The sequence below is a fragment of the Astyanax mexicanus genome, chromosome 16, assembly GCF_023375975.1.
Source record: "Astyanax mexicanus isolate ESR-SI-001 chromosome 16, AstMex3_surface, whole genome shotgun sequence".
Taxonomy (NCBI): Eukaryota; Metazoa; Chordata; class Actinopteri; order Characiformes; family Acestrorhamphidae; genus Astyanax; species Astyanax mexicanus.
The window spans coordinates 1,524,376-1,551,075 of NC_064423.1; the positions used below are offsets into that span (position 1 = coordinate 1,524,376).

At 38.8% G+C, this 26,700-nt stretch overlaps 1 protein-coding gene across 2 annotated transcripts in view; it reads right to left on the reverse strand.

The window, feature by feature from the left end:
- si:ch211-126j24.1 (phosphofurin acidic cluster sorting protein 2) overlaps positions 1 to 26,433 on the reverse strand; it is an 89,184-nt gene extending 62,751 nt beyond the window's left edge. For both annotated transcript variants that reach the window (XM_049465678.1, XM_049465677.1), the window contains exon 1: positions 26,068 to 26,433. In XM_049465678.1, the coding sequence (XP_049321635.1) occupies positions 26,068 to 26,285 (218 nt within the window). In that variant the 5' untranslated portion in view covers positions 26,286 to 26,433. The remainder of the gene's footprint in view (positions 1 to 26,067) is intronic.
- Positions 26,434 to 26,700: the final 267 nt, after the last annotated feature.

Genomic DNA, 26,700 nt, shown 5'->3' on the forward strand with positions numbered 1-26,700 from the left:
AAAGGGAAAGTGAGAGAGTGAAAGAGGGAGGGCAGGAGAGAGAGAGAGTGAGAGAGAGTGAAAGAGAGAGGGGGGAGGCAGGGAGGGAGAGAGAGTGAAAGAGAGAGATTGAGAGAGTAAAAGAGTGAAAGAGAGGGTGGGAGAGAGAGAAAAGGAAAGAGAGAGAAAGGGAAGGAGAGAGAGAAAGTGAGAGAGGATAGGAGGCAGGGAGAGAGAGAGAGAGAGAATGATAGAGAGAGTAGTAAATAAATAAACAGTGTGCTGTAGTTTTAGTGAAGAGCAGCACACGGAGCTAAGAGCTGGAAGCGTTTTACAGCAGGGGGAAAGCAGGAGCCGGACTGAGGAGCGCTGGTCACGACGTGATTTGAATCTCAATGAAAAGATGTGGGCAAGGCCTTCAAAACACGCTCTACAGGGAACAATCCAATTTACCTTGAAACGCGGAACGAGAGCACAGATTAAATCACCAGCAGACACATCCGGCACACTTCAGCAGCTGAGCTGACGTCTGACGCTATCAAATCCTGCTGGATGTTACATCAAATTTACATTTTATGCTTCTCTTTATTCCAGTCTGGGGGTTAATAGCACTAGCTGATAGGGCTGAGTATCAAAGATTCCAATTTACAAGGTCCCAGTTTAATTTTATTCAAATAAATTCGATATCGACTTGTTTAGGAATATTTTTATTTACAGTTACAGGTTCTGTTCAGATATGCAAGAGATTTTCGGATAAATAATCCTTTAATTCTACAAGAAACGCTCAACCTACGATTATTCAACATATTACCCTGCGTTCACACTGGAACGTGACGAGTCGCTTGTGTCGCCCAGCGTTTGTCGCTTGTGGGCGTGTCAAGCTCAACGCCCGCGTTTATTTAATGATCCAGCCTCCGACAAGAAAAAAGGCACAAAAAAGGAATAGCTTGGCCACTTTATTCTACAGCTATAACTCCCAAACTTGCTGGACTCTTGGGCGTTTCTGTGATTTACCTGCGCTGGAAACGCAGCCGTTCCCGCAGATTGATGTCCACCCCATTCATCAGAATGAACCGGGAAAGAAACTAGAAATTCAGAGACCAGGAGCTTGAGGACGTCAAACCGCCTTGTTTGTGATTGGTCCAAAGAAAAGCTAGGAGCCAATCGGGTTAGAATGTCGCTTCACCGAGCCATAATTCATTTGCATAAATGTGAGAAAAATTCATCTCCGTGTCGCTTGTCCCTCTGTCGCTTTGTCACTTGTCGCCTCTCGCGTGTCGCGGCGACAAATCGCGCCCTGCCATAGGAAATGAATGGTCGCCTGTCGCTTTGTCGCTTTCCAGTGTGAACGCAGGGTAAGAGTTACATTCAAGGGTTTTTTTTATTATATTATTATTATTTAATGTGTCCATAACACAACAACATTGTACATGTAATAAAACAGTACTGCAAAAACTGTTTCTGAATTGTTTGGGTATTCCACTTGAAAATTAATACTTCTAATTTAGACATTGCAGCCCCAAGTACAAATGAAACACCTGGGAATAAAATACTCCTGAACAGTCAATTCAGCTTTTTTTAGGTAGCAACCAGTTTTATGTAGTACACCAGTAACAACCCTGCTGAAGAAAAACAGCCTGGCCAAGCTGTATGATGCTTATAAGCTTGTATGATGGTTTAGCAGGTATACAAGCATGACCAAACTGACAAAGCCTAGACAACCAGACAACAAGACAACCAAGCTTGACCACACTCTTCAACCAACATGACCACACTGGACCACTGACCAGCCTGATCACACTGGTCCACTAGTCAAGTCAAGTCAAGGGGCTTTTATTGTCATTACATCTGAGTACATCTTATTATTTATTTTATGTTGCACATTGCTGTTTTAATAGTGCACACTGCTGCTACAAAAAAGCCACTAGATGGCATTACATATATATCTTAATTAAATTATTTAAATTTGACCATTAGTGCCTAATGTGGTGTATTACAGATCACTTGTATCACTTTGCATCACTTATATCAAGCCCACCTTTTGAAATAAGATATTGTAAATTTGATGAATCAAACCAATGACTGACCATAGACTAATCTAAAACTGGCATAGACCTCTCTGCTGTAAAAAAAAAAAAAGAAAAAAGAAAATCAAGAATCGAATCGAATCGTGACCCTAAAATCGGAAATAAAATCGAATCAAGGATTTGGGAATCGTGACACCCCTATTAAACATATTAGTGTGGAGTACAGTTTTACTGCTGCTGTAACTTTTTACAGTAAAACTTCCCTCAGTTTGGATGCAGAGCTGAAGTGAAAACATAGAGACTGGGCAGCATAAAGCATGAACTACATGAACTGATCCATTGCACACAAATACAGACCATCCAAAGCCAACTACAGACTAAAGCTGATGCTGAGCTTGATTTTTCAGCAGGAAAGTTGCTGCATAGGTAGGAGGGGTGTGCCATATCATATCATACGTGATAATATCGCCACAAATTTTGAATATCGTGAACAATATTATACCTTGAAATATGGTGCCATATCACCCACCCCTAGTTATGACATCAGGATACTATTTTTTCCCCTTTTAAAGCAAAAGAAAAATTCTATTCTTATTTCCCTTTATATAGCTAATAGAGACAGATTATATCTGTCCAGTATCATTTATTTTACTTTAATCCTGGATATATGGAGATATTTGGAGTGCATTATTATTAGTATCATGACATTCTGGATTTTTATTGCATGCAACAATAAAATTCTAAATATTTGAATTAAAAATTAAAAAAATTTAATTAAAGTGTTTTGTCAAATCGATAAAAGTATCGTTATCGTGAAAATACCATGAAATATTGTGATATTATTTTAAAACCATATCGCCCACCCCCAATAGTGAAATAATACAGGATACAATGAAAAAATCCTGAATCTAATCAATTATAAGTTATACTGTATATAGAGATCAGCCCATTCCCATTAGTGGAGCTCTGAGCACTGTCAGTGTTCTGTTTAAATAAGCCCATGATAACTGTGGAAATCTCAACACGGAGGTCTGGCATCCCAAACCTACTCCAAGCTCACTTCACAGAACTATCACTTAACCAACATCACAGTTGGCAGTGCATCATGGTAGCTGCAGCTGTCACTCTGGAGCATCAGAAACAGCAAAGCAGTGAATTTTGTCTGCTAAATAATAACATTATTTTCTATAGTCTACAGTGCTATATGAGGCGCCTGTTTAAAAGAAGAGACACTAAAAGTGCTGTGCAAGAAGGCCGAAGAGCAGCAAGCAAAGCAGAGTATGTGCAAGGCTAACAGATACTTAGAAAATGAACGTAAGTATTTCCAAATCCAGTTGACTACCCAGCGTGAGTTTAGAGATGGCTATTTTATGTTTATACCTCTCTTTACACAAGTTAGAATAGGTCTATGGACTATACAAAACATGTTCATGAAGTTCTTTGCACAATCACTCACATAAAGAGAACTCACCATTTCTATTCTTACCAGTTTCAGAATCTTTCAGAATGAGACATTTATCCCCAGACACCCATACACCTCTATTTGATTTTCCCACCATGTATTTACTTAAACAAATATCGCTTATCTTAACAATGCTGTTAAAACACTGTCAGACATCCCAAGTTGCAAAAGTTGATTTCAGGGTTTCAGGTTAACGCCCCCCACCCCCCCCCACCCCCCCCCACACACCTTTTTTTTGGAAAAAAAGTCTTTATTTGACAAAAATTGACAGTTACAATATCACAAAAAATTGCACAACATCAAAAACATTTCATATCATATTACAATAATTATTAATATTGCCTCCGCAATGATCTGCTTTCTCTCACTCACTGAACAAATCCCGTCCGGGAGGGGGGAAAACACTGCCCGCCCACACTAAAAACTGATTGGCCAATCAGAACCCTCTCTGTTTTCTCTCTCTCCTTCCCACACGCGATTAGAGAAAAAAAGTCTGTGGCCTGTGTGCGCGTTTGGAGCACTCGTTCTGAATTCCGGGAGATTATATGTGACTCGCGGGCATCAGGGAGCCGCTACCGAAATGCGGGAGACTCCCGCAGCTTCAGGGAGACTTGGCACTGTATTCTAATAAAGTACTAGAATACAGTTCTCTACCACATTAGATGTACTGTTTAGGTAAGATACTGTATAAACTGACTACCTATACCTATACACTGACAGAACTTATTACTGAATATCTGACATATGCTGTTGTATTTATTGTAGTGTTTTGAATTGTTTTGTTGCATGTTGCACCATGTGGTCTGAACATTATGTGATGTAAGGAATGTGTTTACAGGTGGAATGATGATAAAAGCCTCTTAGTTTCAATTAATAACTGTAGAACCACCACTGTCCTCTCTGATGAATAAAACTGTACCAAGCCACCAGATTAAAAATCATACACACAATACTCGCGGTTACACACAGAGCTAAGCCTATTCCTTCCTCCCATATCTTAACTCACCTAATACCTCACAAGCAAGATCATCACGGGGTCATCAAGTAGCCCCGTACCCCACTCCCAGTCAGTGATTCATTAAATTAAGTGATGTGTGTTCAGGTACATTTCTGCTGTGTTTCTATCTTGGTGGCAGGAAATACATTCGCATCACTGACTGATTAAAACCCCGACAACAGTCAACAGTCAGATGCCCTACCTTAGCCATGCAGGAGCTTGTTGCATGTGTACACCCCTACACACAACTAAACGCTCTGCAGCATGCAAATCCAGCTTTTCCATCAACATTACACAGAATAAAGAATAAAATATTATGCTATTATGCTATAAAATGCTATTAAGATACGAACGGGCACCTGGATCTTAAAGGGAATGATGACTGTGGCACTGATTTACTGGTTTATTTCATGCCAAAATTAATTAAGAGAATTAATTGCCTAATTTTTTAGTTTAAAATTAACCCAGAATTTTATTTATTTATTTTATTTATTGTAGCCACATAAACACAGAACTGCCGTAGTTTCTGCAAATCCTTGTCGCTATTAATATTGTATACCATAGTAATGTTTTGAAACGGAATTAATGGATATTAAATGTGGATACTGCCCAACCCATTAATTAGGGTAACACCCCCAACACCACATGTTGGGTTAAGCAGGAACCGACTCTTTGATTCACAGGTATGAGATGGAAGATGAACCAGACTGATGATTAAATGAACAGTAGGTAGTTGCTGTGATATTCTGTGATATTCCAGATGTTAAATGTGATGTTAGTTGGCTATTATTGTTAATAGGGAAAAAAACAAGATTTTTCAAAAACAGAATAACGCATTAAACTACACATTTATTACTTCTATAATTGTTCAAACCTTGGTGAATGCATGAAAACGACTGTGAGACAAACATTCTGAGACGTTCACTGAAACCTTAAATAAAAATTCGCTGTGCTGATTAAAAGCCACACAGAATATGCGTGCTATAAATAATGAAGAGTGACAGGCTGATCACTCACTACACCGAATGTGTCCGAATGTGTAGCACACAACACCCACACACAACAGCAATATGGGGCAGTGTAAATGCATATACTACACCAGTCTAATATATCACACTCACAAATACACAACATGTCAGATGTGCTGTTTTTAGAAGCCATGTCTCACCACTACCTACACCCAGTCTTTAAGTGTTGACACTTTACAGAGAAATAATAATAGTAGTAATAAGAGTGGTGAGTGATATCAAACGATCGATGAATTAATTCTTATTTAAACTCAGTACACTGAGGGTCACCCTCATTTATTTACAATGAACAAAGGACACAACATTTTTCTTTGGTTGAGTTCTTCTACATATTGCTTCCATCTAGCAGACTGAATGGGGTGCAGTCATGTGACTACACATCCTGTCATGTGTTTTAAGGGGATGGTGCATGAGCATCCTTTGATAATAGTATTAACTGAGTTAAATAAATAAATACCGGTAAGTAAATAAATATGGAGTATAGCCAACTAAACGCTCTCACTTTGATCCGAGAATCACTGGCAAACCTGTACTAATGCTGGGTGGTGTAGTGGTTCATAGGGAATACCCGAAGGGGAACTAGAACCAGTATGTATTTTTTACAAACCGCCATACCACTAGAGGCGCTGCGGAGTGCTGTGCAGAACAGAGCCACCAAAGAAGCAGAGTAAGAGCAGCTCAGCTCAGTCTCAGGCTGTCCTGCCTGGAGAAACATGAGAACAGAACTCCTGCAGCTTCTGCTGCTGCTCCTTACAATAACTACAGCCCAGCTTCAGTAATAACACACAGTAAACTGGTATTAAACTTGTGTTTCACTTGTGCAATGAAGTTTTTGAAAAATATATCTTTTGAATACTTACATTTTGAGTATTTTAGGTTAATTTATAGTGTTTATGGACCTATTTAAAATATTTAATTTTGTAAAGGAAGAAGTGTTGAAGTTGTTGGCGCATCTCTTTTTAAAGGTCTATTAATTACATTCTTTAGCTGTTTTTCTGATAATAAAGTCTGATTTCTTCATATCTTGTTTATTTTTGTGGGACAAAGTGAAACCAATGCTAATCAAAGCCTTAATTTGAAGGCTTAATGTTTTATATTATATGTACTACTAACAGTACACTCTAAGAAAAGAAGGAACAGATTTGTACTTAAAAGAGTACAAAGCTTGTCTCTGGGGCTGTACCTTATATTGAGGTACAAAAAAGTACCTTTCAGTGAAAGTCCTTTTTTGTACCCATGTTTTTTGTGCCAGTAAAGATTATAAACATTATAAACATTATCATCAACTGAATATGGCTCAAAAACTTGATGATCGAAAATTGTCTGGCTTTCAAATAAAAAAATGTGCAATTAAAATATATATATTTCATTAGTACAGTGATACAGAATACTGAATGTACCTTTTGGCTGCAGGTTAAATGGTACAAATTTGTACTTATTGCTGTTAGAAATTACTTTGTACTTTAGAGGGAACAAATCTGACCCTGTAAAGACCAATATTGTACCTTTGAGGGTACAATTATGAAGAGTGTACCTTTGAGTACAAAAAAGTACTCATATCGTACCTCTGTTTTTTAGAGTGTAGAGTCACAAACCTATTCATGTACTTATAAAATGTAAATAAACTGGACATTTTAGCTAAGCACTAGCCCTTCGGCCGTTCAGATGGTGAGTATATTGGACTGTAGCCTGGTTTGTGTTTACCGTATTAAAACAAGCAACGTGGGACAAACCGCTAGCTTATACCGCCCTGTCTTACTGGAACACTCAGGTTCCTCAAGGTAGCGCTGTCAGGTGGCATTTACTAGTGCTAACTGCAGATAGTGCTAGCAGTTAGCTGGTAATGCTAATGCTGCTGCACCCAGCCTTAGTGGAAATCTGGAAATCTAAGTTTATATTAACCTTAATTCTTACTTTAAGTATTACAGTTTTGTTTACTTAACTTAGCTTTGCCTAACTTAGCTACTCCTTCACCAACACCCAGTAGCAAGACCCTGTTCCTTACTAGTGTCGCATAATGTGCTTTATAATCCAGTGCGCCTTATATATGAAAGTAGACAAAAAAATTGAAGTTCATGAATAGTCCACCTTATAATTATGCATCTTATAGTGTGAAAAATACAATACACAAAATTTTCTATTGTGACCATCTTCTGAAAATCTGTGTGGCTTTTCTGGACAACAATGAAAGTTATGAAAGTAGGAGAGAGTGAGGAGAGACGCAGGCCTAGCTCTGTATTATGTAAAGTTCTCCGACTACATTATGCTACAGAAAGACTACAGTATTCATGCTTCAGAGAACACTAGTGCTTAATCTCCTCCCAGACTCCTGGCACGCCGGCAACGAGGTTGCTTCCTCAAAAGCTTTGCCATAAGAAGATTAACAGGGAAGGGAGGGTCTTCCTCTGACACTACACACAAAAAGACGTAACACTGTCCCTAATCCAGCAGACCATTACCAAACACACAGGCTGGAACAGGCTGAAGAATCGGGAGGACAGGAGGACACAGAGGAGCGGCGGAACTCCACACACAGCCGTAAAACAGAAACCGATGCTCTGATATGAAGAATAAACTATCTGAGAGATTTAATACCCTGCACTGCAATTAGCGTAACAGAGATGATTCTCTGAAGACGTGACCTCAGATGACACCGGCAGCGCTTGCTCTAACAGATCCTTCATTAAGTGATCTTTAACCAGCATGGTTCAAAGCTTCATCCACTGAAGACCAGCTCTGATTCATAAATAATACACTCATTATTCACAGAGCAAACAATGCCTTTAAGAACAGCAGATCACACACTAATATGATAAACCATGACTGTTCCTGTTTTTTTTTTTATTATTTATTTTATGTTGCACATTGCTGTTTTAATAGTGCACACTGCTGCTACAAAAAAAGCCACTAGATCTTAATTAAATTATTTAAATTTGACCATTAGTGCCTAATGTGGTGTATTACAGATCACTTGTATCACTTTGCATCACTTATATCAAGTCCACCTTTTGAAATAAGATATTGTAAATTTAATTAATCAAGCCAATGACTGACCATAGACTAATCTATAACTGGCATAGGCCTCTCTGCCGTAAAAAAAAAAAAAAAGAAAATCTAGAATCGAATCGAATCGTGACCCTAAATTTGGAATAAAATTGAATCGAGGATTTAGAGAATCAGGACACCCGTAGTTATGGGACGTAAACAGTGTTTTTTTAATAAGCTTTTTGTGCACTCTGTAGGTTATTAATGCCTCGTTTTGAATGTCAGGGCTCTCCGGATTCTACCAAGGAGGTGTGAAGCTACTTTGAGCTGGACAACGGTGTACAAAGTTATTTATTAGGGGCAAAATATGCCCTGATACGGCCGTTGTACAGAGTTTTGTATCTCAGAAAGAGTGGCGGTGGGCTATTTAACAAAGTTAAGTACTTTTATCACGTTTTACTACATCCAAAAAACTCCATTTTACACCAGAGTTCTCCTTTAACATTAAAAAAAGTAGTATGCTATCTTCACCTACGACCACCGTCAACGCTGTGGCGTACGGAAGTGTCGTTGGACCGCTGGGTACAAGAGAGACCACCTCACTGCTGCGTTTCACTTCTTCAAAAAGAAAGAAATCTTATAAAGATCAATCCTTCCATAGTTTCCCCAAAGACCCATTACTTCACCGTAGTGCTGGCGATATGGCCAAAATTTATATCACGATATATTCCTTAATTTCGGTCGATACGATATAATTTCGACATCGATATAAATACTTTGAAGGCCTCAGAAAAACTGCTAAGGATCCCTGCAATGGAAATCTGTACCTACTACTGTCTGAAATTTTAATTTAAGTCTTTAAATCCTCCTCTCACAAAAACTATATAATAATTTAGAAATAAAAAATGGTCAGAATAAATCAATGCTCACTTTTATTTGCATTTAGCAAACTAAAAACATGACATCCCTGGGTGAATCCCATTTCTCCCCTTGGCCCTACCCCTTACCCCTACCCCTCTGTTTTGCGCGTGCACGTCAAGGGGTAGGGGTGTCCCGATTCCTGTTAGGATGAAGTGGTAGGGGTAAGGGGTAGGGCTAGTTAGCCCTTCAAACGGAGATTTTCCAGACCCACACTTCGTACCGAGGGGTATGAGAATGACTGGCAAGATGGCGGAACAAGCGACCAAAGAAAGTATTTTCCATGTTAAAAATTACGATTAGCACTGTATTACCTTAGTTTATTGTGTAGTTTTGATGTTTTATGGCTGAATTCTTCGTAACAAGCATAAAAATTAAATCCGTTCCAAGGGGAAGGATTACACTCGAAAAGAAGGGGTAGGGGTAAGGGGTAGGGCCAAGGGGAGAAATGGGATTCACCCCAGTCAAACACAAACCTATAACCTATATATATATTACCAATATAAATAACTTTACATTACAACAGAGGCAGAGCTTCTTATTCTTTTGTAAACATATTTAACAGATCAAAACAAAAGTGCTCCAACCAGTATAGGGAATACAAAAAGCCTTCATATATAAAGGGAACATGATATCCCTGTCAAATAAACAAACCTATATCAACTATAAATAACTTAGATACAACATAAACTACAAGTGTTTTAGCCAGAATAAGGAAGATATTGTGTGTATTGAATCTGCTTGAGGTGGAGGAACGGATGTATTACCGTTGCTAGTCGGCTCCACTCTCCGGAACACATATCGATAATATAATACATATAATACATATCGATATGCCACCAAAACGATATCACCGTTATTGAAACATTTCTTATCACGATAAATACTGATATCGAAATATTGTCCAGGCCTACTTCACCGTAAATAGATTCACACAGCAGAAACCTCCATTTCAGTTTAAGCTGTATGTTACTGTGCTAGCTAGCTAAGGCTAGCCATATTAATATTACACAGCCAGCCAATCTAACCAGATGAACTTTAGCAGAAAGACAGCAAGAGCTAGCTAAACCCTGGTTCTCCAACTACGACTGGATTCAACCTGAACTGTTTATTTTCTCAGTTGAACATCAGAACAAGTGGGCTATTTAATATGCTACCTTGGGGAGCCTGGTCTTACAAAACTCTAATGCTAGCATTTAAGGTGTAATCATTAATCACGGACACAGAAGTAATACAGTAAAACACTGTATAAAAGAGTGTTTCTTTAAGACACTTGTTGAAGTGAGACGTTGAAGAAGGATGCTGTGCCAAGTGATTTGCCTTGAGATGATCTGAGAGGTAGAAATATAATTAATCTGTGTAATCAGCACCTGCAGTATTGTGTTATATTGTGTTATAAATAAATTGCAAATCCAACAACATACAGCTTACTGTTTCTGGTTGGCTCTGGATGTGTGCTTAAGTAAATATCATATTTACCCTCTTGTTAATGAACCATGACATCTATGCCACGCCAGTTTGGCTTAAAAATGATGAGTTTCTTTGATTTTACCAAACTGAAAATCTCTGGAATATAATCAAGAGGAAGATGGATGATCTCAAGCCATCAAACCAAACTGAACTGCTTGAATTTTTGCACCAGGAGTAAAGCAGCATAAAGTTATCCAAAAGCAGTGTGTAAGACTGGTGGAGGAGAACATGATGCCATGATGAATGAAAACTATGATTAAAAACCAGGGTTATTCCACCAAATATTGATTTCTGAACTCTTAAAACTTTATGAATATGAACTTGTTTTCTTTGCATTATTTGAGGTCTGAAAGCTCTGCATCTTTTTTGTTATTTCAGCCGTTTCTCATTTTCTGCAAATAAATGCTCTAAATGACAATATTTTTATTTGGAATTTGGGAGAAATGTTGTCTGTAGTTTATAGAATAAAACAACAATGTTCATTTTACTCAGACATAAACCTATAAATAGCTAAATCAAAGAAACTGATTCAGAAGATGAAGTGCTCTCTTAATTTTTTTCAGAGCTGTATATTATATTAGGCAAATACTACAAAAGAAATATCTAATAATGACTGTGTGTGTGTGTGTGTGTGTGTGTGTGTGTAAACAGGACAGTTCAGACGGGTCAGCCTGCTGCTCTTCATCAAAATGAACAAACACTTGTTGACTCAGCAGAATGCACCCTATTGTGTTTCCATCATAGAAAGGGCAAGTTGGTGTCACACTAAGCTGAGCAAGCATTCTCCAGACTCTCACACTCGCTTTCTCACTCACACAGGAAGTGGCATGAATTATTTTCATGTGATGAATATGCCACATACTTCACAGGCAGATAGAGACAAAAGAAAATATAATATAGAATAAACTACATTCGACAACCAGACCTCTTTCTGACCTGGAACTTATGTGGACTAACTTCCCCTGTTTTTCTGAATGAAAAAGCTGAAGATCTCTTTTATGGGTGTTTTCACACTAGTAGTTGGTTTCTCTGGTCTGAATCAGTTAATGAGTTTTATTACTTGGAGCATTTCCACCTCGGTTTGGTTTGTTTTCACACAGGTACAAACCTAAACACACAAAAAAGCGCCCTGACAAACCATGTGAGAATGTGGTGTCCTCTGATTGGTCAGAGCTTTCTGGGGCATCGAAATTGATCGAAATTATGTCATGGTCTCGAGCCTCGAAGTCAAACAGAGGATGGACGATCCCTCCCTCTAAGCTACGTAAATGGAGCAGCACACTGTAGCGACGCCGCGGACATTGTGACTGCTGAAAGAGCAGCTCTTTCTCCAGAGAATGTGAACATTCTCATCTTCTTAAAGAAAAACTTCAAAATATAAAAATAACAGTTGTTTTGTCTAGCCTCAAATATGTTAATAGTTTTGGTACCTTAAGGAGCATCTTTCTCTCAGATAAAGTTAATAATATATCTTTATTAAAGAAAAAACTTCTCATTCTCAGAGACCGAAAAAGTCTTAAAGTCTTATTTTTCATGTTTAACTGTTATAGTAGGATAGAGTTCAGTTTGTTAAGGCTCTAATTGTTCTATTATTTGGTTCATGACTGTTCCTGTATTTTTTTATTATTTATTTTATGTTGCACATTGCTGTTTTAATAGTGCACACTGCTGCTACCAAAAAAAGCCACTAGATGGCATTACATATATATCTTAATTAAATTATTTAAATTTGACCATTAGTGCCTAATGTGGTGTATTACAGATCACTTGTATCACTTTGCATCACTTATATCAAGCCCACCTTTTGAAATAAGATATTGTAAATTTGATGAATCAAACCAATGACCATAGACTAATCTAAAACTGGCATAGGCCTCTCTGCTGTAAAAAAAAAAAAAAAAAAGAAAAAGAAAATTGAGAATCGAATTGAATCGTGACCCTAAAATCGGAAATAAAATCGAATCGAGGATTTAGAGAATCGTGACACCCCTACAAAAAGGCAAATACAGGAAAGTGTCCTGTGTTCCAGAACAGCATGTATACTATTGCAGTGTGAAGCTGCTTTAACACTGCACATAAAAAAGATGCAGCTCTGCTTTCAAACACAGAGTTTTCAATGGGATGCTCAGCGCTTATGTCCACATAGTTGTGTCGTAACGGAAATGCGCAATATGTGCTAAACGTACAGCGTTTAGTGTGAAAACAGCTCAGCATGGAACAGCAGCAACTGCGTTTTTTTATAGCTGTTGTAATTTTCTGGTTAATAAATCAGATTAAACTGCACCCGAACAGCCGTTTAGCTCAAACATCCTCTCTTGGGTCTCAGACGAATTGCTTTGATCCGCATCCGAGTGCGATTACTGATTTACATCTGCCCAAAAGAACTGCACCAACAATACAAACGAGCAATAGTCTGTTTTAATTGGACCAAATAGTGCTGGTGTGAAAATGTCCTAAAAGTACTTAAATATTGCACTTAGTTAATATTAAGTATCAAAGCTAAGTTTAGTATATTGAGTATTGTGTATCTGGAGATCCATACAGGCCTGTGTATTTATATTTAGCAGCATCTGCAGTGGCTTGCAAAAGTATTCATACCCTTTGGGCTTTTACATATTTTGTCACATTAGAACAACAAGTATAAATATATTTCATTGGAATTTAATATGAAAGACCAACACAAAGTGATATACAATTGTGAAGTGGAAAGAAAATGATTACAAATATTTTTTACAAATAAAAAAAATGAAAAGTGTGGTGTGCAAAAGTATTCTGAGTGCAACCAATTGCATTTTAGAAGTGACTAAAAAGAGTCCACCTGTGTGTAATCTAATCTCAGTATAAATACAGCTGCTCACTGACGGCCTCAGAGGCTGGTTAAGAGAATATTGGGGAGTAAACAGCATCATAAAGTAAAAAGAACACACCAGACAGGTCAGGAAAAAGGTTGTGGAGCAGTTTAATGCAGGCTTAGGCTATGAATTTTCAGGCCGAACAGGGAGAGCACTGATCACAGATGCAGCCAGGAGGCCCATGGTGACTCTGGATGAAATGCAGAGATCTACAGCTCAGGTGGGGGAATCTGTCCACAGGACAACTATTAGTAGTGCACTGCAGAAATGTGGTCTTTATGGAAAAGTGGCAAGAAGAAAGACATTGTTAAAGAAAACCATAAAAAGTCCAGTTTGCAGTTTGTCAGAAGCCATGATGGGGACGCAGCTAACATGTGGAACAAGGTTCTGTGGTCAGATGAGACCAAAATTAAACTTTTTGGCCAAAATGCACTTTAAACACACCATCCCCACTGTGAAACATGGTGGTGGCAGCATCATGCTGTGGGGATGCATTTCTTCAGCAGGGACAGGGAAGCTTGTCAGAGTTAATGAGAAGATGGATGGAGCTAAATACAGAGCACACTTGGAAGAAAAGACTTAGACTCATACATTTGCACACCACGCTTTTCTGTTAGTTTTTTATTTGTAAAAAAAATTTGAATCATGCATAATTTTATTTCCACTTCCACTGTATACCACGTTGTGTTGGTCTTTCATAGTAAATTCCAATTAAATATTTTTATGTTTGTGGTTGTAATGTGACACAATATGGAAAAGTTCAAGGGATATTTTTGGATAACAGCTGAAAGAAGCCTGTTACGAATATTTCTGAGTGAATCCTCTCACAGTTAACTTGCGCATGCTAATCTGAAACACAACCAAAACACACCCAGTGTTCCCATTCCCAGTTCTCAAGTTTTATGTTCATTCTGCCCCAGAGCTTTTCCTGTCTCTAGGACAGGAGTGAAACATGCTTTTAATTTCATGGTCAGGGACAATGCAGAGCTCCAGAGCAGACCACAGGATTTAATATTACAATATCAGACCTAAATTATGCAGCTCCACATTTACACAATGATGCTCTTACAAAGCAAACAAACCTGCCAATGCCATTGGCTAACTAGCAGTATCTTTATATATAGTGGGGATTATTGAATAAAAGATTACAAAACAATACAAAACAAAACTCACACTATTTTTACATGACTTTACTTTATCACTGCATCTTGCACTAACATGCATTTGTGCACGTTAACATGCATTAGAACAGCCAGGTCCGATCACACCCAGGACACACTGTTATCTGATTACAATCGGCTGCTGCTCAAACCACTTTTAACAATGGGACATTGGACAAAGGCATTTCAACCCCATTAAACCAATTGTAAACAGAATGAGTTTCACGTGACCTAGGCAGGGGTAAGACTGATCATGATATATTGTATTGTTTTGATCAAATATTGTATTAATACATGGCATCAAAAATTAATATTTTTTTTTAACATAGGCCTTCTAAACTTACTAAGACTTGTCTAGACTTACTAAAGTTACTGCTTCATTACTCCACACGGTGGCGCTATAATCAAATAAATAGAGTGAACCTGCGGCGAAGTAAATTGGTTGTTAAATTCTGTGAAACTGATACCAGTAAATCCATAATTCCTGATATTTGATTATTTAGGAGTATTTTATTTTCTTCAGCATCACATATGTTGAAGAATCACAATGAGTATCACAACAACTACCAGTCTACGACTCGCACTGCACCTTTAATTGCCATAAGGTAATGAGAACATTTTGCCAATCTAGATTTGAATCCACATCCCTACACCCATCCCAGATTCAAATAAGTAGCTGCTGCTTTAACTAAAACGTTGTTTTTTTCTAATTCTGATCTGACTATTCATTAATCAAAGATCAGAAAATTAATTTGTGTGAGTTTTAAGCCACATTGAATCTGATTCATCCAACAATTAAAAAATTAATATAGCAGCAAACGGGACATTGCTGGTTCGAATCCCAGTTATGTAGCTAGCCATCGGCTACCGGAGCCCCGAGAAGAATTGGTCTTGCTCTCTCTGGGTGGGTACAGTAGATGGCGCTCTTTTTCCTCATCACTCCTAGGGTGATGTCAATCAGCACAGGGTGTCTATAAGCTGATGTATAACATATATTTTATTGAAACATAGCCACTATAAACTCCCCCCCCCCCCCCCCCAATTAGACTTACTAAAGTTACAGCTCATTACTCCACACGGTGGCGCTACAACCAAATAAATAGGGTAAACCTGCGGTGAAGAATATTGGTTGTTAAAATCTGTGAAACTGACACCAATAAATCCATAATTCCTGATATTTAATTATTTAGGAGTAATTTATCCTCTTCAGCAACACAGATGCTGTTAAGTATTGAAGAGAATTGCCTTGTGAAATGTTGAGTATCACAGAATCACAGTATTGTGATATCATTGTTATTGTGGGCAAAGTATTGTGATAATATATTGTATCCTGAGATTCGCATCCCTAGTCCTGATACAGGTGGTGAAATGAGTGGATGGATGCTGTTAAATATATTTACCAGTAGATGATTGACAGCTGACAGCATTACATAAATTACTTTACAGTAGAGACAGTAGAGAGATCAGCCTATAACCTGTAACGATTAGGAGACCAGACGTCGGTATAAATGTGTCTGTATATATTTTTTATTTATTTGTTATCATTTGAGAACAGCAGATTGCCCTTTACATTTTAAATATATGGGGTGAAAAGTACGGTGGCCGAGAAAGCCCAGCGCAGTGCAAATTGAAAAGCGCTGCAAAAGCACAAAACACATCCATCAAAATTACAACACAGGCGCAGCAAATAGAAAAACGCGCTGCAAAAAGAAAAACGCGCTGCAAATAGAACCACAACACAACGGAAGTGAGTCACAACACAACAGAATTTTCCCGGGGGACCTTAACAGATGCTGTACTTTAGTGGTGAAATGAGTGGATGGATGCTGTTAAATATATTTACCAGTAGATGATTGACAGCTGACAGCATTACAGAATGCATTCTGTTGCACTTTCTAAGAATGTGTGAATTGTTTCACTCCACTCATTGTGGAAGTGTGATCTGCAAAAACACACTGAATCTGAGAATAAAAGGAAAATGGATGACAGCAGTGAGGAAGGGTTTCATTGATGCGATAGCGAGGTAAGAGACCTCATAAATATTCAACGTGATGTCTGTTCTAACTAATTTAATTTCTGAATTTAATTCAAACTAATTAAAAATACTAATTTAAATAAAAGTATTAATTATTATTATTAAAAGTAATGTTTTGGCAAGTCATAATAAGCAATAAGCAAATAAAGGATAGCAGAGGGCTCCAATTTATTTACAAAACACAAATGAAATACATCTAGAACTGTCAGTACCATTGTCATGTTAAGACTTTTTTATAAAGGACTCCTTTATAAAGTGGTCCAGCAGGTTAACGCTGCCAGTATGATCAGGAGATCACCGGTTCAAATCCTGTTCATGTAGCTTGCCATCAGCGATTGGACCCCTGAGAGAGCACAATTGGCTTTGCTCTCTCTGGGTGGGTACAGTAGATGGCGCTCTCTCCCCTCATCACTCCAAAGGGTGATGTCCGCAGCACCAGGCGTCTGTGAGCTGATGTATCAGAACAGAGTCGCTGTGCTTTCCTCCAAGTGCGCTGTGATGCTACACGGTAATGCTACGTCAGCAGCAGCTCGAAAAGAGGCGGAGTCTGACTTCACATGTATCAGAGGAAGCATGTGCTAGTCTTCACTAGGGCATCACTAGTGATAGGGGTGTTGGGTAATTTGTCTGGTAAATTGGGGAGAAAATGAAAAAAAAAAAAATAGAAATAAAACTGTAAAAAAGGCCATTTTATAACTGTCGTCTCTGTTCCAGTTCTCTCTGCACAGTATCTGATGAAGCTCCTTCTGGGTGTAAAGCAGATTTCTAGAAGTGTTCTCTATTCTAAATTAGAGTCCTGAGGGACTGGGGAAACTTAAAATGACCTCAAAAGACGACGACTGAGAAGAAGACGTCAAATCTGCGCACATTAGAGGGAAAAGCCAGCCTTAATCACACATATGATAAATTACTTTACAGTAGAGACAGTAGAGAGATCAGCCTATAACCTGTAACGATTAGGAGACCAGACGTCGGTATAAATGTGTCTGTATATATTTTTTATTTATTTGTTATCATTTGAGAACAGCAGATTGCCCTTTACATTTTAAATATATGGGGTGAAAAGTACGGTGGCCGAGAAAGCCCAGCGCAGTGCAAATTGAAAAGCGCTGCAAAAGCACAAAACACATCCATCAAAATTACAACACAGGCGCAGCAAATAGAAAAACGCGCTGCAAAAAGAAAAACGCGCTGCAAATAGAACCACAACACAACGGAAGTGAGTCACAACACAACAGAATTTTCCCGGGGGACCTTAACAGATGCTGTACCAGCTGTATACAAAGGACAATAAGTGGCAAACAAGCTTCTGAAAAGTAAGTTATGTTTATTAAAAGTTCTGCTTCACAAAACGCCTTGTTTGCCACTTATTGTCCTTTGTACACATAGTGAAGTCCGAGACGTTACTGAAGACGCAGCTTAGCTGGTACAGTATCTTTTAAGGTCCCCCGGGAAAATTCCTTTGTGTTGTGACTCACTTCCGTTGTGTTGTGGTTCTATTTGCAGCGCGTTTTTCTATTTGCTGCGCCTGTGTTGTTATTTTGATGGATGTGTTTTGTGCTTTTGCAGCGCTTTTCAATTTGCACTGCGTTGGGCTTTCTCGGCCACCGTAGAAAAGCCTCTAACATCCGAAGGCTGGATAAGAGGTGGAGTCTGACTTCACATGTATCGGAGGAGGCATGTGCTAGTCCTCACCCTCCTGGTGTTGTGGCATCACTAGTGACACAGTTGAGTAGCAATCGGCCTAGCTAAACTGGGAAGAAAAATTGGAGAAAAATTTTAAATAAAGTCCAGCGGACTAAGACGCTGCCACTATAATAGGGAGATAGCTGGTTTGAATCCCATACATCAGCTGCTGGAGCCCTGAGAGAGCACAATTGGCTATGCTCCCTCCGGGTGGGTACAGTAGATGGCGCTCTCTCCCCACATCACTCCTAGGGTGATGTCTGCAGCACAGGGAGTCTGTGAGCTGATGTATCAGAACTGAGTCACTGCGCTTTCCTCCGAGCGTTAGCTCTGTGATGCTGCTCGGTAATGCTGCACCAGCAGCAGTTCTACAAGAGGCGGAGTCTGACTTCACATGTATCGGAGGAGGCGTGTGCTAGTCTTCACTCTGATCATCACTAGTAATCCTACTGTCGCGCGGAGCTTTTTAACTGTACCGCGGAGCTCACCTCCTGTCGCGTGGAGCTTTTTAACTGTACTGCGGAGCTCACCTACTGTCGAGTGGAGCTTTTGAACTGTATCACGGAGCTCATCTACTGTCGCGCGGAGCTTTTTAACTGTACCGTGGAGCTCATCTACTGTCGCACGGAGCTTTTTAACTGTACCACGGAGCTCATCTACTGTCGCGCGGAGCTTTTTAACTGTGCCATGGAGCTCATCTACTGTCGCGCGGAGCTCATACTGTCCTGCAGAGCTTTTTAACAGTTCCGCAGGACAGTTAAAAAGCTCCGTGTGACAGTAGCTTTACCCAAAACAAAATCTATTTTTTGAAAATGAGAACCGATTTTTTTCTGCACCCCTAGTAAACAGCGCTCAGTGCTGCATTCATTTTCACTGATATCCTGAGAGAGATGAGATTATTAAACCAGAACTGCACTAAAAGCAGAAACACAGAGAGAGACTACAGCAGCTGAACTAAAGCTATGTGAGCTGTGGACAATGATCCCAGGAATAAAACCTAAACAGCTGCTGCTGTTCTGCTATTGTTCTGCTATTGTTCTGCCGTAAACACGGCTGAACATGTTTGATATGAGGTGCTGGTGATGTGCCACGAGGCTGTCTCTATTTAAAAGTGTCACTAAACAGGAGATAGGAGATTAAACAGGATTCAGAACACAGGGAAGATACCTGGGCCGGGCTCTCGTCTCCCTGGGCAACACTAATCTGTCCTATAAAAACGTAACAGCCCTACATGGAGTCCCACAACAATTAAAGGCCAATGAAACAGGATGAATAATTGAGATGGTTTTGGGTAGTTAACCTGACTCAAAGCGCATGTTTAATTAGTGGATTCCCCGATCGATTCCTGTCTGTGCTCTCTCTTCCTTCAGTGAACAGTGGGAGGCTGAACAACACCATATATATTCTTCTCATCGTGTAACAGACTGACACTCAGGACTTCACTAAAATCTACAAATCAATAAATAAGAAGAAAAGATCCCACCGGCTCCGAGAGAACATTATTATTATAGTACATTTTCTTTTTGTATCAACAGCATGCTTATTTATAAAGGATAATATCATTAGTGCCTATAGGACACCAACCCAACTGTGCATTTCATTTCATTACAGAGAGTGTATAAAATCCTGTTTAATTACACGATGTACATCAGCAAATGAAAGAAAATCACTTTAATATGCATGAAAGAGCAGAATAGTAGACTCTCCCACTGCTGATGCCTTTTATCTGCACATCAAAACAGAAAAAATACTGTGTATCATTAAAAAAATGTCTTTAAATACAGTACACAGAGGTACGATATAAGTACTTTTTTGTACTCAAGGGTAAACTCTTCATAATTGTACCCTCAAAGGTATAATACTGGTCTTTACAGGATCAGATTTGTTCCCTCTGAAGTACAAAGTCTTTCCTAACAGCAATAAGTACATATTTGTACCATTTATTCGGCCAAAAGGTACATTCAGTATTCTGTATCACTGTACTAATAAACAATACATCTTTTAATTGCAATTTTTTTATTTAAAAGCCAGACAATTGTGGATCATCAAGTTCTTGACACATATTCCGTTGATGATAATCTTTATAATCTTTACTGGCACAAAAACCATGGGTACAAAAAAGGACTTTCACTGAAAGATACTTTTTTGTACTTCAATAAAGGTACAGCCCCATGACAAGCTTTGTACTCTTTTAGGTACAAATCTGTACTTACTTTTCTTAGAGTGTAAGGTGGTAATAATTTTACCATTTTACCAAGCTCTAACAGTGACTGATTATATACACCAAAGATGGTTACTATACTGTTTATATTAATATTAGGATTATATTATATCAACCAATATTAAGAAATATATTGTGAAATAAATGTATTTTTATTTAAATTGGCCCTATCTTTAACCCTAGGTGGGTGTAATACAGCAGACAAGGCAATGTCAGGTAAAGACAGTCCAGGCACAATAATAGATATAAAATAGTAAAATAGACTTTTTTTCTTAATCTCTATGAAACCCATAATTTTTATACATTACAAAAGACTGCATGTGTCTTCAGGTATGGGTTCTGCTAGATCATATCATATACAATATACTGTGACATCAATATTGTCATTTTAAAAAATCCATATTACAATAATAGCATTATTCAGCCTTGTCATCACTCTATTATTTACCAAATAAAAGCTTAAAGAGTATTTTTGTATAATAGTTTATGTTTGCAGTTTATATACATGCAGTAAATACCGAATAAAGATTTTTTGCTACATTACATTATTTTTACGTAGCATTATTCTAATAATGCAAAGTCTAAAACATTTACTGTATTTTGTTGCAAAAGTATACTCTTAAAATAAATAAAATGTTTTTATGTAAAGTGTTTTGTCATGTTGCCAAGAATATTGTTCTTGCAAAAACCCTAAAATATTGTGATATTAATTTAGGGCCGAATCACCCATCACAATTTTAAGATATCAATTAGGATTTTTACCAGGTGTGAGAAAATCATTTTCCCAAGGGGCCATGCAGTCATTTTAATTTGTATTCTATTTATTGTTGATGTAAAAGTTGGGTTTGCATGCCTGGGTGAGTCCATGTTTGTGTAACAACGGGGTGTATGTGCCCTAAATGTACGCAGCGCACCTGCGTAGCCAAGATAGCAATGACTGTCTGACGGCTAACTGTTGTCAGGTTTTTAATCAGTCAGTGGAGCACCTGTGTTCGCCACCTCCAAGATAGCAACACGCCAGAAATTCACCTGAACACACCTCACTTCCAGATCACCACACCCATCGGTGTAGATATATTTGTAAACTCCAACACTATTTTAACAAAGCAGGTGCAAACCGTGAAAAAACTCCGTTTGTGGGGTGTAAGATACAGGGTTCTTGCACTATTTTAAAAGTCAAATTTAATGCTTTTTAAGATCTTTGTAACACTTTAATAAATATAATTTAAGACCCCAAAATGAAAACATAATTTCTTTGAGAAAAAAAAAAATATTGTATTGGAAATCAAAACTTAATGTTTCCTATTTGTTATCATTCATAAGTTGCATGAGCTCTTTTGTAGCTTCCTTTAAAAGTGGTGCCTTATAACATAAAAACTCACAAAAACAAACTTTGTAAAGTGTGCAGATTTGGGTTTGTACCCTGGGTAGGGTGGGAGGCCCCAGTGGCATTTACCATGCACAAAGGATATCTCCAACTGACACATTTCAGAACTGTCAGTTGTACAATTCAGCTCAAGTTTTTTTATTTATTATAGACTTAGTCAAGATATTATTATTTAGACCTTCCAGTTAGCTAGCTCATCGCTAACGTTCGTATGTTAGCATGTTAGCTAGCTCGCTGCTAAAGTTAGTTTGTTAGCTAACTTGCCGCTAAAGTTAGTATATTAGCTAGCTCTCTGCTAACCTTAGTTCTCTTCCCGGTAGCTTAGCTAACCCTGAGATAGCAATGAGCATCGTGACGTGTTGTGCACAGGGTGTAAGATAGGGTCCTATATAGGGGTGTGACGAGACACTAATATCACGAGACGAGACACGATACTGGGTTCACGAGAACGAGACGAGATTTTAAAATAACATTTTAAAGAAAACGTCAAAAATGAAAAATGGCTTGAAAACTAGAGTTTTATTTGACAAAATCATAAAACACAAACTTAACAGACTGGTTTCTCTCACACATTGATTCTATAAGAAATAGAAATAAGAATAAGAATAAAAAATAAAACTTATATATCGCAAACAATAAGTGCAAACCACAACCAGTCATATTAAGACTATGGTTTGTGTTTTTTTCTCCTAAATCTCTTGTAATTTAACTCTGCAGAACCATAACCAGTCATATTAAGACTATGCTTGAAGTGAAACAGAGACAGAACATGTTTTTAAATACAGTACAGAGCTAAGGGATTAGTACACCTGCCTATGAAACAGTCACGTGTAGGATTTACTTACAGTATTTATATATGGTTTGTGTCTTGTTGGTCACTCTGTTACCGTTTATTGTTTCCACTGGAGCCAAAATGCAGCCAGATATACAACTTAAAAGTAGCAGAAGCATCTTCTATACAAATACCTGAATTTTCCTCTTCTGCTGAGAGCTGCTCTCACTGCTCAGACACCACACTCGCTGCTATCACTACTGGGTTGCCAGATCCCTCTTAAAAAGTCCACACTAAACGAGATCTTGTCACACCCCTAATCCTATTCAGTACAGTAACAGTAACATAACAGCATTACATTTTTACTTAATACAAAGAACAATTGCTATATGGTTTGTAGTCTAATTACCGCATTTGCATACTAAGAGAAATTGTTTTGGGCTTCAATGATTGAGGAGGATCTGTGTATGTGTACAGGTACAGAAAGGCCCAGGGCAGGGTGTGGCCTCTGGGCTGTAAAATGCTCAGATCTATATTCTGATCTAATGGGGCTTCACAGAGATTAACACTGCATCTTAATGCTTCACATCTGGAAGGGTGGTTGATCACAGAGCTTCAGTAGGTCACAGCAGAAAGTATTTTTTCCTGATCATCCGTTCAGCTCAGGGCCACATCTGGGCCAGGATGACAAATCTACTCCCTGAGCCTGCCGAGGTCCCAGTGGAGTTTATCACAGTGTCAGGTTGTTTCTGCTCACAGACAGTTATGCAGAAGAACACATCCAAAAACAACAGTACGGTGACAGCTAGGTGGAGGGTGAGAGTGTGGTTCCAGCTAGCATGTCCGGACCTGATGCTGTGTAATGTGCCGCTCTGTGATTTCACCATCGCTCACGTTAAACAAGCGTATCTACTGCCCATGTCTCTTTCACTTATTTCTCTGGTAACATACATTCCCTGGCTTCACAAACAGTGCATTAACATCTGAGCAGCCTTTTGACAGGTTGGCACAAAGTCACCTGTGTCTCTTTCGCACGGTTAGTGTTTCTGTGTTCCTCAGTTATGCAGAAATATAGTATCTGAGGAGTATGATTCACAAAACTTGGCAAACCCTGCACTCCTGTCAACATCAACAGATGCAGAGTGAGATTTCCATTAGCCATGGCAAACCTGAATGTCATGAACAATGATTTAAAGAACGAATCTAATGCTTAAATTCTCTATTTGATTAAATGTTTTTTTTTGCTAGTTTCACTTTAAAGAAGCATTAATTCATGTTTTAACAAAGCACTACAACAGGGTTCCACTATTGTTAAAAGTTTAAGAATATATGCACTTTTGCTAAGAGCATATCATTAGTTATAAATAGTTTTAAATGGAAAACGCTATATTTATACTTTACTACACTGCAAATTACTTATAAAATGCCAATTAACCTACTGCACTACCTCTTCATCTTTAGTGTCAGTTTTAGAAACCAATTGATTAAAATATGAATATCTAAATGATTGATCTGTAACCATTATTACAACCTGAGCTTCAGTTATAATACTATTACAACATATTACTTTGCACTATGTTATGACTAACGTTAATACATGCCTAACAGCAACTTTCATTATTACAGTGGGATTTTGTCAGCATTGGTTAAACGAATCAGCCTAAGAATATATAGTGCTGTAAATCAATTTTAAAGAACAAATAAAAACTTGCTGAACATTACATTAAGCCTATAATAATGCCAGCTTTTAATAGCAGAAAGTCTCATTTCAGACATTTAGCTATGAAAACATTTACTAATAAAAATAACAGATTTACAAATCTATAAATATATTCATGTTAGTTATAAAATTACTACTATTGTACTATTGCACATGATGATACTAATAATGCACTACAAATATCTCCATATATCCAGGATTAAAATAAAATAAATGATACTGGACATATATAATCTGTCTCTAGTAAATATATAATAGAAAATGAGAACAGCAAAAAAGTAGTACCCTGATGTGAATTATGGGTAGGTGATAGGGCACGATATTTCAGGGTATAATACTGTTCACGATATTTAAAAATGTTGGCGATATTATTGCATACCATACGATATGGCACACCCCTTATTTTGCTATATGAAATGAGAATTTCTTCTAGTAATAAATGCATTACTAAGATCACAATAAAAGTATGCTATAGTAAGTTAGCTAAGTTAATGTTAAATACTAATGCTAACGCTATAGCGGCGCTGCTGCCGCTGAGTAACGCTGCTCACATTTCCGCAGCAACTTCACTGTGAAACAGCACAGCTAGCCTGCTGATCCTGTAGTCTAAATCCTGGTCTTTTGTGCAGGTTATAGGCGTTTCTAGAGTAAAAGGCGCGTCTATCCACTTTATATACGAAACATTATGTCAGTAAATGTAAGTAAATGCAGGTACAGCGCGCTGAAATAAAATAAATCCGGTCGTAAATCGGCGCCACAGCGAGAGCAGCCAACTGGAGGGCGATGGCATGCATTAAACTGCATGTAAAATAGGTCACATCCATTCCTGCTGGAGACAGACAATGGTCATAACCAAAACTCAACAGAACAGCAGAACACGGGCTGAAAACACACGGACCTGCACGGAAATGGTCAATAATAATCATTATCAACGACTAAAAAGCCAGATTTGTTCTCCAGATTACAGTCAGGATAGGGGTTTGTGTTTTCTGAGCTGTTTAAATGGTTCATCTCAGGCGGGCGTGTGAGCCAACTGGCAGATAAACACATAGCGTGCATCAAAAAACACAAAACACAGCTAAAAACCACGCTAAAAATCCTGAATAGACGCTAATATTTAATGTTAAGGTTAGCTGTGGCTAATCTGGGACCGACAGGCAGTGTTTTAATAACCTAACTAACCCAGCTACAGCCAACTGGATGACCTGCTCAACTACGCAAACCCAAAGCCTCCAACTCCAGCCTCCAGCTTTGTGTTAAACCCGCTGTTCTGAACACTGCAGGCTGAACAAGTTACACTGCGGGCGGTAAAAGCAGCTAAATCACAGTATCCATCACCACACGCAGCACCGCGGATCAGCGGGGTACCTCGGAACGCAGCTCGGAGAGGATCGGTCAATCTCCCACGTAGCGAAAAGGTTCATAGGCACAGGCATGGGTCCCGAACCCGCCGAACCAGCAGCCCCGGTCATGGCTCCGGGCGCAGCGAGCACGGGCAGGGGTGCAAATCCACCAACACCCCCGCCGGTCCCTGGATTCAAGAAGGCGGCCCGGACCCCTCCTCTCTCCACGGCCGCCGCCATCATCGCTTCTCCCGGGCTGGAGCTTAGCCTGTCCCCCGCTCTCTCTCTCTCTCCCTCTCCCTGCCTCTCTCACTGCCTGATAGCGGTCTGGAGCACGCTGCCTGACCCCCTGCCGAAGCTCATCTCGGACGGGCGGACACAAATAACGCTCTCAGCGTCCAGAGGAGGGGCTTCATTCAGGGAAAACACGGAGCGCTGCTCCCTGTGGCCGCTAGAGGGCTCAGAGCCTTACAGTCTCACATATGATTTGTAGGAGGCCATCACCATCTACACCACCATAAACACCACCACCACAATCAACACTATCACCATCTACACCACCATAAACACCACCACAATCACCACTATCACAATCAACACTATCATCATATACACCACCATAAACACCACCACCTCAATCACAATCAACACTATCACC